We start from the raw sequence: 13,916 nt of genomic DNA on the forward strand, positions 1-13,916 counted from the left end.
ACCAGGCCTGCCTTTAGATGGGGGCATGTTCTTGCTCCAGAGGCAGAGCCGAGTGAATGGGGAACAGCCTGTGTGTGTCTTTGTCTTGGGGAGGGGGGGCCTGGGTTTGGGCTTTACTTAGTGTTGACACCACAGGCCTCTGTGGTACAAGGCAGACCTGACAGGGCAGAGCCTGGGCACCCGTTTCTTTGTCAGCTTTGGGTACGGAGGAGTCATCAGCAGGACAGCCATTGCCAGTCGCAGGCAGTCACAAGAAGCGACCTCTGTCCCTGAGTGATGGGGTCTTTTGAGATTCTGCTCATCTGAGATTCAAAGGCTTCAATCCAAAATTATCAGTTTCCCCCTTTATCACCTTAGAAAGTCTCCTTTGGGGGGACTTTGCCATTTCCAGCACTTGGAAACCATTCCCAAGATGAACAGCAGATTGAGGAGAGCCTGAACTTTGTAGCCAGGCTGTCTGGGTTTGAATCTCAGCCCACTGTTTAGTAGTTGAGTGATTTTGAGCAGGTTCTTTAATAACTTTGTGCCTTAGTCGCCTCCTCTGTGAAAGGGGGTTAATAATGGTATCCATCTCAGAGATGGTTGGGAAGACTCAGTGTGATAGTATCTGTGAAGCTCCTGGCACATGCCAAAGGCTGAGTGTTGATTGAATACCCAATCTACACTCTGCTGACTTCTGCTCCCTCACTGCTCTTGGCTCAGCTGTCTCCTGAGCTCTAGGTGACATCCTCACCTGCCTCTGGACATTTCTCCCCCTGACCTAAGGGTCTCGTCCCCTCACACCCCACATCTTTGGGCACCAAGGTCTGGAGCTATTATGTCTAGCTCTCTAACCTGGCTGCAGTGCAGGCCAAACTTCTCCTAGTCTTGTTGTCTCTCCTCGCAGGCCCCTCTTTGCAAAGGCTAGAGTGATTTTCGAAGATGGCATGGACACAGGTACAACCCGTTGAAGTTCCCAGGCTGCCTGCAGAGAAGCTTCTTGGCATTAAATTCAAAGCCCTTAGGAGGTGGCCAGTTGGGCTCAGCTGCATCTTCATTTCCTTGCTACTCTGTTTTACGTGTAACAGTTAACAATGCTGGGGGTGCAGTATTCTTCCAGCCTGACTCTTGAAGGCCTGACACTCTGCCCCTCCTGTTCCAGGCCTCTTGTCCTGGCTTCTAGTGGCCACCAGGAGTCACCAGCTGCTTAGCGTCCGCTGAGCCATTCTCTAGTCTCCTGGGATTCAGCTGGATTGGCTGGAAAGACCAGTGCTTCCAGAGGCCACCATTACTTACATGCTCCTGTGTCAGGCCCAGGGCTCTGCACTTTTCAAGCAATAGTTTATTCCTCCAAACCTCCTTGTGAGGTAAGCTGTCTCTTTCATAGGTGATAAAATTGACACTCCAGTAATGTGAGATCACACAGCTGGCACAGCTGGATGTGACACATACACACATGTACACGTGTGTGTGTATGTGTGTGTATATATATGTTTTAACAAAATAACATGTAGAGAATCTGAGCATCCATTTATGCAGGGCTGCAGGGCATCAGGGCATCTTCCGCCTGCTTCCCGTGCCCAAAGGGTATATGCTCTGCTTCTATCATTGGTGGGGGAGTCTAGCTTTGTTTCTACTAAATCCCTCCCTGCATCCTCTCTTCTCTTTTCCATCTGGGCCCTGGCTGCCTCTGCCTGAGTCTGGAAGGTCAGTGTCCCTTGAAGTGAAGGACATGCAGCCCCCAAGAGTGAAGTGAATTTGAATCCTGGGAGGCTGTTACTAGCTACACCATTTGGGGCTGCTATCTCACAGGACTGCAATGAAGGCTGCTCAGATAATCCAGAAAAGGTGCTTAGAAATGACTAACTCCACCCTAGGGCCAGCAACCTCTCTGCTCCCTGTAAACCTTCCCTTCTTTGTGGGGCCACTCTGATAGCAAATCCTTGGGGTGCAGTTGCCTCACCTCAGGGAGCACATACGTACCTCAACTTACTTGAGGTCTGGGAGGCCAGCCACGGGTCAGTGTATTCCAGGGAAGGAGGTGGGTGTAGTGGGCAAGGACTGAGTAGGGGAAGAGCTCAGGGGAGAGCGGCTGGGCAGGCTGCACCTCCATCTAGTCTTTGAAGTCTTTGGTGGGGATAGAACCCAGGGGCCCAAAGCCTCTCTAGGCCTCGAGTATCCTCTGGCGCTCAGGTCTGCATACCTTCCAGGTTTTCAGTACTCAGGTACTCATGCTGCATGCCTGAGTTGGGGTCTCTAACATCAAAACTGGAATGCCCTTTCCCTTGCTGTGCACATGGACTGAGGCCCAGAGAGGGGCCAGCGTCTCGTGCAGGGTCAGAGCAGAGCGGGGATAAGGACTCAGGACTCTGATTCCCTCTTCTGAAAACTACCCTCAGGTTCTGCAGAGGGGCTGGCCTGGTCTTCTGATGCCAGTTTTAGGTTCTGTTCCAAGTGGTCTTTCTGAGAGACCTTGGGCAAATCACAGTGTCTTCCAGGGGAAGGATTTTTCCCATCTGTGAGACTTCCTGCTCCGCGGCTCTGGGCCTCACCAAAGGTGACACAGCTCATCCCCAGGGTGGTTTGTAGGCCTGAGTGCTGCCTGCTCTATCCAACGTCAGGCTTCAGTGAGCCTGACACTGGACAGCAGCTCCTGCTGCCCTTCGGTCATCTCCCTGGAAGACAACCCTTAGCTGGAGTCTGCTGTTTCTGACTCTCCCCTACCAGATGTGAGCCCGATGGGGACAGAGATGAGATCTGAGTCATTTATGTCTCCAGTGGCCAGAACGATACTGGAGGTGGTCAGTTTGCTGACTGGACAAACAGGAATTGAAGAGGTGGTCCTGGCTCTTAAGAAATTCTCTGGAAGAATCTTGGTGGCACCAGGTATAGACCCACCTGTGAGCTGGCCTCCCACATCTGGGTACAGGCTTTCCCTTTCTCTGGACACACATCTACTGGTCACAAATGTTATATGCTCATTATTTTCATTGATCCTCCTGGATCTTAGGAAGTTTGTATTGCCTTCTCATTCCCACTTTACATATGAGGAAAGCAAGACCTAGAAAGGTGAAGCAATGAGCCTAAGGCCACAGCTAATCGAGGTGGTGAGGGACCTGAATATGGGCATTCTGACCAGGTGCTCCTCCTCCCCCTTCTTGTTCACGAGAGCAAGAAGGTTGCTTAGGTGTTTAGCACACAGTGTGGAAGGAGTGTGATCCTCATTTGTGGGTTCATCTGTTTTTTCAGGATTACACTCCAGGAAAATATTCCCAGACTAGAGCTCTCAGAAACAGACATCAGAGAAGCATTTCATTTGTTTTTTTGGCCAGCGGGACCAGGGGAAAATGGTCCAGGAACAGGATGCTCTTTGGCATTCACAGGGTTCTTGGCTCAACAGTGACAGAGCAAACAGAGAGTCTAGGAGGAAACGTAATGCTGGTTGTGTCAGGTTGTAGGGTTTCAGGACAAATCACAGTTCTTCCCCTTCTATAAAATTACTAGAGCTCGGTTGTATTTTTGCCATAAAAATCTCTTTGTAATGGACGAAATAAACGCAAAGATTCTGAGCAGCTAGATTTTGTTGTAAAGCCACTCAGGTTAGTTAATCAGGCAGTAATTGGTTCCATAACCGGGAGCTATGGCTGGACTCTGGGCACTGAGGGGATGGTGCAGCTGGGGTATGACTACAGCCCAGAGGAGGCTTTGCTTTCTCTCTGCGGGAAGTCCAATGGCTTGAATTTTCTTTTTAGTTTCTGGCCATCCTGAGAAGTCTGTGTGGTCTGCTCTCAGATACCATGACCTTTCTGTGTAGTGTTTTCACTGTGTCTAGAAGCAGAACTCATTTAGAGTAGAAGAGTTGGATAAGCCCTTAGAAGTCATTGCGCTCCTTTCAAAGCTGGGGATTCAGCAGCCCAGAGGGAAAGGTTGTCCATCACATGGTAGCAGGGCTAAAGCCAGATGACATCCTCCCACCTGCATCTCTGTCTGGCTTGTGGGTATGGGCTGGGGTCGAAGGTCAGAGAAGAAAGGGTTCCAGGTGATGTGTGGTGTATCTATGGCTTCATTGATTTACAGTTAGTTCCTCTGATGAAGGAGGCCAAAATTTAGCTGTGATGCCGGGGTGGGGTAGTTAGCTTAACTCTGCCCCCGTGTCCTACACTAAGCCCCTTCTGCCAACAGCAATCTCAAACAGGAGCACCTTTCATTAGCAGGGGAAGGCAGAAGATGGAAAGGGTATTGAATGTGGTGTTTAATACCTAGCTATGTGCACCTACCTTCCCATATTTATATGAAGCATTCTTTCCCTTGACAACCTTGTTACTATGAGGCTGGAAGAGAGCAAGGACCTCAGCTGTAAAGGGGAGGTCACCAAAGGTGAGGGAGGTGATGGTGAGGAATGTTGGTGTTGGTGGTGACCTCCTGGTACTGCAGACTTGAGGTGCCCTTCTTGGATCCACAGTGTTATCCTCAAGTTTCCATGAGGATGTTGAGGCTGGATTCCCACAGCTGTCAAGTGGGAGCCAGGACTGAACTCAGACCTTCTGACTCCAGAGTCCATGCTGTTGTCTCTTATGCTGCTAGTGGGAGTGTTAACAGATACGATCATTTTGGAGGCCAATTTGGCAAAACCTAACAATTAAATGTCCACATACCTTTTTTTACTTTCAAATTACATATTTAGGAATTTACCCAATATTTTTACTGGAACAAATTTATAAAGAATCATGTACAAAGAAGTTAATTTCAACTTTCTAACAGCAAATGGATGGCTACAACCTAAACATCCATCACTATGGAAGGCTTAAATTAGGATACATACAAACCATGGAGAATACAGCCTTGAAAAAGAATAAGGTAAACCTAAATATATAATCCCACATACATAGAAAAGGTAATGGGTACATGTATGAGTTTTATGTACAAAAAGTGGAGGAATACATACTGCACATGCCCAGCCCTGGGAATAGAGCTGTGGGGCCCGTCCCCAAATAGACTGAGCCCTGATCCTCGGTGTGGCTGGCTGTCAGCCAGAGGGAGTCAGTCTTTAACTGGGAATTCACTTCCTCTCTCTTTATCTGTCTTATGGTTTAAAAAAGGAAGGCCTAGGAATGTCTTTATAAAAAAGCGTGGTCTATTTAGAAAGGTCTACTTACCCAATCTTTTTATAAGGAAACTTGGAAAACTTAATTCCATTTTTTTTTTTATTATTCAACATTTTATACATAATAAATACAAACTTTTTACAGCCACTGTAAAGAAAGCACATCTGCACAGAGGCACGCCCTCCACGCCCGGCCCTGTGCACTGTGATGCTGGATTACATGTCCTGGAGGGAGGGGTTCTTTTTTAAAAAGGAGGCATATTTTTACAACTTTGTTTTTTTTTTAAAATAAAATTAGCAGCTCTTCCAAAAAATATTTTAAAATATAACAAAAGATTTCAATTAACTCTGAGAATGTGGAAAATCCAAATTCAAGGACAATTTGGCTAGCTAGAGAGAATACAAGACTGGGTAGTGACAACTGCCTGATTTAAGCACTTGGAAGATTTTTTAAAGTGCCTTGAAGATTTTTAACATGTCAGAGAACTTTAAAATCTTAAAAAAACCACCCTTTTAATTTCTTTTTTAAACTTAAGAATAAGTTTGATAAACACAAAAAGACCTCAAATAGATCAACAGGTTAAGAAATGCAAAAAACAAAACAAAACCCCCAAATCACGGAGAAGACTTGTCACTGGGTACCGTCACTGAAGTGATCAAATGACTAACTGAAGACGTCTTCAGCTATAACCTGACTTTTGGTCAAAAATCCCATGGGGACATTTGGTGAGTGTTTCAAGTTTTAAAGATTCTTAGGAGGGATGGAGTTTTCAAAGCATAATACAACTTTTAGATTAAATTCTGCAAATCGGATTTCTTAAAAAAAAAAAAAAGCAACTGGAAAAATCCCTTCGTCCCTAGGTTCGGCACCCCCCATCTTCCACAGGAGGTGGAGAGCTGACAGAGCCCTACCCTGGGCCACCTGCCACCATGAGCTTGCTAGCCTGTGGAGAAAGCTACTCTGGGCTCTCCTTGTGACATGGAGAACTTGTCTTTTCTTTATCAGTTTGCACTTGTGCAGGGATGTGCAATCCTTTAGTGCTTTTTCATGGGAAGCTGGTTTCCTCCATGAGCCCCAGGTTCTTCCTCTTAAGGAAATGTCAGGTCAGTGGACCTGGGAAGCTGCACTTTCATGGGCGGGGTGGGTGGCCGTTGGTCTGGAGCAGCCACAAGCTGGCGGTCTGGGCTCATGCACTGGCTTGGGAAAAAAACAACACGAGGGGCCTCCCCAGTAGAGAAGCTCTACAAGGCAAGTATGTGTCCCCAATTTATCTCGACATTTAGATTCTAAAGGTACTGGTCAGAAGAATATATGCTGCAAAAATTAAGATGAAAAATACCCAAATACAAAAAGAACATTAAATCAGCTCATTTCAGATCTGGAAGCTCCATTTCTGCTTCAGCCACAGCCTCCTTTCTATTAGTCTATGTGATGGACAAGATTTGGCTATTAGTTCAGCCCCTCTTTATTAGCTCCACTAATACTAAATGAATGGCATAAATATTAATACAAAGGACACTGTTACTGTTTTAAATCTGTTAGTTGTGGAAGAGATGTGCATTAATGCAATTGGCGATAAACTCAGGGCAGTCCACTTTTGTTCAGTAAGGTTACTTTCTTGGTCTGGGGACTAACTGCGGGGAGGAGCCAGCCTCCTGAAATCCCTCCTTCTAATTCCTTACATAGCCAACATGATTTGATTAAACTCAATCAGACGAGCAAAAGCCACTTGAAGAAAGATGAGGATCTCTGCCACATCCTTGTGGCCACAGTAATATACTGTACGAGTGCACATGATCAGTTTCTCTGTGACTGTGCCCTGAGTAAGGCCTGGTCTTGAGTCTCATATAAAAATGGGCCACTGTTAGGCATGAGGGCTGTCCTCCTCTGCTTCTAGGGCCTGCTAGGATTTGTGCTATGGTAGGAGAGATGACATAGAAAATGACAACAAAAAAAGGCACAAAATATTCAAAACGTGGGAGGAGTCCACCAGGCCACCCAGTCACATAATCCTCCTTGTTTTTGCTCTGTTCAAGAGTCATCATCATGCAAAGGTGCCTAAAAAACAAGACTGGCCAAATGCCAAGCCTGGCCTTGATTGTAGCAGTAATGGATGGGCAAACCCAACATCACACCAGTGTGATTTCCACATCCTCAATCTTCTCTGCTGGCCTTCGGTGGTTCTGTGTAGGTGGAGGGGGAGCTGCCCGGACCTGAGTAAGGAACAAATATGTGGATTGTTAGCTCCCTGATTCAGTGCTTGAAGCATCCAAACCCCAACCATTTATCCATAGACATGGGTACCCCAGAGGTCTCACAAATGCTCTTATCATGAAAGTGTGTGCTTCCAACGTAATTCTCACTATTTCCCACACTGAGGAGTTACTGTTTGATGAAATATGGAACCCACAAATTAGGGTCGCGCCTAGGCTGAAAGCTTCATGGGCACAAAAGGCACTGTAGCTCCAAAAGGCTCATCCAAAGCAAAGGCCTGGAGGTGGAACCCAGAGAGAGTAGTGCCTGGAGAACTGAAAACCTTTTGGTCTGTCTTGGAAGGAAAGCTGCAAGAGAGAAGACTGGAGATGTAGCCCAGGTGGAAGTCATGAAGAGTCTCATTAAGCCAGGCTAAGAAAATCTGAGCTTTTACTTTGTAAGCAAAGATGAGTCTTTGGTGAAATTTAATTTTTTTATTTTATATATTTTTGTATTTTATTTATTTATTTATTTTAATGTTTTATTTTTATTTCTAGGAGAGAGAGAGAGAGAGAGACAGCGTGAGCAGGGGAGGGTCAGAGAGAGAGGGAGTCACAGACCAAAACAGGCTCCAGACTCTGAGCCGGCAGTCAGCACAGAGCCCGACGTGGGGCCCGAACCCACGAACCGCGAGATCATGACCTAAGCAAAAGTCAGACGCTTAACCGACTAAGCCACCCAGGTGCCCCTATTTTATATATTTTTTAAATGTTTTTTAAAATTTATTTTTGAGAGAGGGATAGAGACAGCATGAGCAGGAGAGGGTCAGAGAGAGAGGGAGACACAGAATCTGAAACAGGCTCCAGGCTCTGAGCTAGCTGTCAGCACAGAGCCCGATGTGGGGCTCGAACCCACAAACTGTGAGATCATGACCTGAGCCAAAGGCAGATGCTTAACTGACTGAGCCACCGAGGTGCCCCGAGTCTTTGGTGAAATTTTAAACGACAGTAGCAGATGTGTGAAAATATCACTAGGATAACAGTTTGAAGAAAAGAGTGGAGGTGGGCAACCGTATAGGTAAAAAGACAATTTAGGAGGCTCTTGTAGTCATGTGAATGAGAGTTAATGTCAGCCTTATCTAGGAATTGGTGGGGGCTGGGGGGGGCGAAGGGGAGCAGGGAGGAGAGAAGTAGAAGGATTTGATAGAGGTCTCCAAGGTACACGTGGCAGGAATTGGTGATAACTTTGTAGGAGACAGGGCTAGAAAGCTTTCAAGAGTGACGCCAGAGCAGTGGTAGATTGGGGGTCCCACTCACCAAGCAAGGCAATATGGAAGAAGGAGTATGTCTGGGAGGGAGAATAACTAACTCGCTGCTGAGTTTTGGGGCTTTGGTATGTATACACTGAGATGTCCACAAGGCTGAAGCTCAGGGAAGAGACTGGGTTGGCAGTTACAAGTCTAGGAGTTGTCAGTAAATAAATGGTTATCAAAACCATGGAAGTAGATGAGATTGTACAGGGAGAGTGAGAGTGAGTTTAGTGACTTCAGGAGAAGAAGCCCATGGACAGAACCCTGAGAAGCATCAGCAGAGATGGGATGAAGTGGAGAAACCCATACAGGTCAATGAAAAGGAAGGGCCAGAGAGCAGAAAGCAAACCAGGAATGGGCAGTGGAACAGACTGGTTCACTTCTCCCATTCCCACTCTTATCCACCGGTCTGTCACCATCCCCTCTTGCCTGAACCACTGCTCCAGCCTCCTAATGGCTCCCCATGTCCCTTCTGCTACCTTCCATTCACTCTCACTTAGCTGCCACAGCAATGTTTCAAAAATGAGAAACCAGCATTGTGCTGCTTACAACTCTACAATGGCTTCCTATTACATTTAGGATAAAGAACCAAGTCCTTAAAAAGGCACTTAATACACATCTGCTAAATTAGCCAAAGGAAATGAGTTTCAAGGAATGGTGTCAAATGCTGATAAGCAAGTCAAGGAAAATATATATACTGGATGAGTGTGGGAAAGTTATGACCCTGGAAGAGCTGTTTCACAGTCGGGTGGTGGGGTAGAGTGGATGGCGTGGAGTGGGGGATGAGTAGAGGTGATTATTTGTAAGAGATTCTCCTTGAGAATAGAAGCTCTTAAACCTCAAAAGGGCATGAAGTATATCTCATTTCACCTCCGTGTTCCTCAAAGAGGCAAATATAAGCTTGGAAAATAATTTCTCAATAAATGCTTGCTAGAAGAAAAAAGTGCTTCTGTTTCACACTTAGACCACTTTAATGCTTGCTATTAAATACATCTTTCATAGCTATCTCACATGGCTCCTTAAAAAAACCTACCAGTGTAGACTAGACCTTCCAAGATGTGTTGGGTTCTAAAAGAATATTTATTTTGAGAAGAGAGTGAGAGAGCACTCAAGCAGGGGAAAGAGGCAGAAAGAGAGGGGGAGAGAATCCCAAGCAGGGTCTGCGTGATGCTTAACTGACTGAGTCACCCAGGTGTCCCTGTGTGGATTTTTACAGGCGTCATTTTCAAAAGCTTTTTTTATCTTCCCAAACCCACATGATCCTTGCATGGGGGAATCAGCATAACACAGGGGCCAGGGGGAAACATTAATTTCTAACTTTCAGTTTGGAAGAACTGTGCATTCTATAACAGGTAAGAAAAGACTCACGGGTCGCAGTTTGCCATATGAGGTCTCAGGAGTAGGCCTTGGAGCCTGTGAGCATCCCGGCGATTCGCTATGGAAGTTGTTTTCTAAGGGAGGGAACCAAGCAGCTTATTTTATTTGTGTTGTTGAGCAATAAAAATGCTAATACAGATCTGTTTGCTCTTCAGGTGAACATGTGGATTTCTGAATAAAAATGTACATAGATCCATGCCCAGGAGAACCCTTACCATTTGCTGAGGGAGAGCGAGGGAAGTACTGGGAGCTCCTCTTATCAGGGCTGGGGTAAGGGCTGCTGGGAGGCTGGTCATACAGCGGCAGTGGAGGCAGCGAGCCTGGTGGCTTGAGGGAAGGAGAGATCTGCCATAAAGGAAAGAGAGGTTACAAAGTGCTCACCTCAGGAAGCTCGAGAGGCAAGCTGGCTTCTTTAATTCAGACATAGTGCTTTTCTCTGCAGCTAAGTTATGACAACTAACAATTTTGGTCAGCCTTATCAGAAGCACATGAGCTTAGAATAACCAGCGCAAACCCCAATTTTGTGATGTATTTAACTTCTTCCCCTCAGAGATCTCATTATACTACTGATTTAAGTCAAACCATTCTCTAGAGTTCTACTGAAAACATACCAAATCAGCCAATTCAATAAATCCAGTGAAGAACAAAAAAGGGGACAAATTCTATCTTTTTGTTAAGAAAACAACTGGCTGTTTCTGACTTGCCCAGGTTTTGAAATGTCTGACTAAGTGTTCACAGCACCACACAAACAAGATGGGGAGACATGTTCCTTAGGGTCCTGGACCTGCTATGACAGCTCTGAATTAGGGTTTCCTGTAAAGGCAAGTTTTGCTGTGATGAGCTGAGCCTAGAGCCACATGAGTATAATGGGGCTCTGCCATTAGTCCTCTGAAATGGACTGGCAGGCAGGCTCTGACAGTGCTGGAGAGAAAGCAGTATTTTTACTACATAAACCAACTACAGAGATAGTAAATTTCCTCTCTGGTTTCTTTTTTTCTCTCTTCCAAACCATTTTTTTTTTAAATGTCACATACAACTTATCATTTTGGCTAACTGATTCAGAGAACAGAACGTGGGCAAATGGAGGTATTATATGGCCATTACCCAAGGGCCAGGTTGATGAGTCTCTGCTTTTCCAAACTCAGTTTTTTGCAGAAATCTGGCAACCGAGGCCTGGAGTGGGGAGGTGGGGCTGGGACTGCAGCCTGTGTTTGCATGGCTCAGCCACCCCTTGTGAGTAATTTTCTTTAAACACCTTCTAATTCAGCTTTCTCCCCTCTTACGTACCTGAATCTCTCTCATCCATGGAGTGTCACCGTTTTCTGAGGCTGAAAGTTCTTCCACTAGCACCGATGGGAAAACTCCAATCTGCCCATTGAATTCCCCTTCCCAGAAGCCATCGTCATCCTGGTTTTCTTTGTTCAGGATTCGGATGATTGCTCCCTCAGGGAAGGATAACTCATCATCTGTTTGGCCCTCATAGTCATAAAGTGCTTTCACGAAACAGACTAGGTAGGAAGAGGGAGAAAATGCAGTAAGAACACGGACAGCCAGGCTCCTTTTGCAACCACCCCTATTCTCACACGACAACTGGGCGCATCATACAGAATAGGAGGAAAGCTGTAACTTCTACTCACTGAAGATCAACTTCAGGGTTCTACCCTACAGGATAAATGTGACCAAATTATGGAAAATATATCAGAATAGGAATAAAGATTTGCTTTTTAACCTACAAAGCCTGACTCCAGGGCAATTACCATTTAGGCCAAAATGTGACCAAATAAAGAGTGCCTTGTTTAGTAGGTCTTTACCACTGGCATCTCCGTTGAGGCTGCCTGAAACGAGCTCGGCCTCCGTGGAATTGCTGGATGTGTGTGACCGACTGTCCAAAGCAGCCAAGGACTGCAGCATGCTCAGGAGACTGTTCGAGGTGGGAAACTGCAGGTACTTTTCTGGCACATAACCCACTTGGCCAACTTTATTTCGAGCCTGAGTAAAAGACATGCGACAGAATAGGTTTGCACACACAATCTGGACAGGGCAAAACCAGAACCAAAACAAACTCCTAAAATGTCACAAGAAGGGGCGATATGAGCAAAGGAATATACCTTTACCCAGTCTTCCATATCTCCATCTTCAATCACTTCTAACACCTCATGTTCCTCAATGGTCAACTCATCTGGTTGAGAAGCCTGCAATGTAGGATGGTCATGGACAAAATTAAAAAGGTTAGATAAAGAGCAGATGTGCGCTGATCATAACAAAAACTGGGGATCAAAGTATTGGAATGATTTTGAAAAACATACCAAACATAAAAATTTAAGTGTTGTAAAACTATCATAATGAGGTGAAGTTTTACTTTAAAAAATTAAACAAAATAAAGCCACAGCAAAAACTGGAGAAACGGAATCCTCAAGAGGCAATCAGGTGCAATGAACACAGCACTCTGCTGGAAGCAGGGGACCAAGGTTCCAGCTCCAGCTTATGTTTCTACTGGTTATTCAACTTCTTGATGCCTCCATTTCTTCAAAATGACAATCCTGCCATTCTGGGGAGTATGAGGGAGTCAATGTGGGATGAATAAGCTGAGAACCATGATGATCTGGGAAGCACAGGCACAGAAGCAAGCACTGAATTAGTACGGCACCTGAGGGCGACCATGGAGGTCCACGCTGTGAAAATGCAGAGAACTATGTACATGGATTGGATGACAGCTTGGGCAGTGCCTAGAACTGATCTGGAATCACTGTGCGATAAACAATGGCCAAGAGAAGAGAGGTGTAGGAGAGAAAATGGCTGAGATTGGTCACAATTTGAATTTATTATGTTCTAACTTAACTGTGGAGAATGGGCTGATCCACTTAGATGCTTCTGTACAAGCTGCTAACTGTGATGGTTTAATGGTCTCTGACGTGGGAGTTCACTAGCACTGGACACCCAGATTCTGCTCCATGACTGCAGAATCTGAGTGCAAACTCTCAGGGCTCAGTAGAGGGGCTGGAGACATACGGTGTGGCTTTGTTTCCTAAAGAGACTTGCCTTTCACATGTAACAGGGAGGGGCCTGCTGGCATCTTCTGGTTCTCTGGTTCTCCAAAAAGCATTTCCCAGTCTGGTCTGAAGATTAGTAACAGCTATATAACCAAACTGTAAGACCATATAGTTTTTCAAATCTCACAATCTCAATGTGTAACACATCTCCAAGTTACACAAGCAAAAGTAAGGCATGAAAATGGGTCATATTACTAAGCCTCATTTCCCATTTCATGTGCATTATAATACTTCATTAAACCCAGATTCTGGATGTTGCCATAGCTGCTTGAGATGTTAAAATAGTATTGAAAATGGCTGACCAGTGACAGAAATACTCCAGGACCAGAATTTAAAATAATTTTTTAAATGTTTTTAATTTATTTTTGAGAGAGAGAGACAGCGTGAGCAGGGAAGGGTCAGAGAGAGGGGGTGGATACAGAATCCAAATGCAGGTTCCACGCTCTGAGCTAGGTGTTAGCACAGAGCCCGACGAGGGGCTTGATCTCACGAACCGTGAAATCATGACCTGAGCTGAAGTCGGACACTTACCTGACTGAGCCACCCAGGTGCCCCTCCAGGNCTCTGAGCTGTCAGCGCGGAGCCCGATGTGGGGCTCAAATTCACAAACCATATCATGACCTGAGCTGAAGTTAGATGCTTAACCGACTGAGCCACCCAGGTGCCCCAAGTTATGAGCATTTTTAAGGCTTTTGAATCTAATCCTCAAATATAACGTTTCTTTGTCCTCACCAGATTAATCCAGGCCTGCTTTGCGTGTCTGGACTATCGGAATCACCATTAGGCTTATAGTTCATTTCTCTCTATTCTAATCTATCCTGTGAAACATCTATACCACGACCAGGGTTTACCTTCTTAAAAGCCCAGTCTGACTTCAGGACATCTAAAGGTCCCTAGCAGCCA

At 45.6% G+C, this 13,916-nt stretch overlaps 1 protein-coding gene across 2 annotated transcripts in view; it reads right to left on the reverse strand.

Annotated features, from left to right (window-relative positions):
• Positions 1 to 6,287: 6,287 nt before the first annotated feature.
• Positions 6,288 to 13,916, reverse strand: part of FCHSD2 (FCH and double SH3 domains 2) — a 290,700-nt gene continuing 283,071 nt past the window's right edge. For both annotated transcript variants that reach the window (XM_077762244.1, XM_077762243.1), the window contains 6 exons: positions 12,072 to 12,155; positions 11,775 to 11,952; positions 11,251 to 11,471; positions 10,179 to 10,308; positions 9,955 to 10,037; positions 6,288 to 7,297 (listed from right to left, as the gene is read on the reverse strand). In XM_077762244.1, coding sequence (XP_077618370.1) covers positions 7,214 to 7,297; positions 9,955 to 10,037; positions 10,179 to 10,308; positions 11,251 to 11,471; positions 11,775 to 11,952; positions 12,072 to 12,155 — 780 coding nt within the window. In that variant the 3' untranslated portion in view covers positions 6,288 to 7,213. The remainder of the gene's footprint in view (positions 7,298 to 9,954; positions 10,038 to 10,178; positions 10,309 to 11,250; positions 11,472 to 11,774; positions 11,953 to 12,071; positions 12,156 to 13,916) is intronic.

Source organism: Crocuta crocuta, unplaced genomic scaffold, assembly GCF_008692635.1.
Source record: "Crocuta crocuta isolate KB4526 unplaced genomic scaffold, BGI_CrCroc_1.0 scaffold306, whole genome shotgun sequence".
NCBI lineage: Eukaryota > Metazoa > Chordata > Mammalia > Carnivora > Hyaenidae > Crocuta > Crocuta crocuta.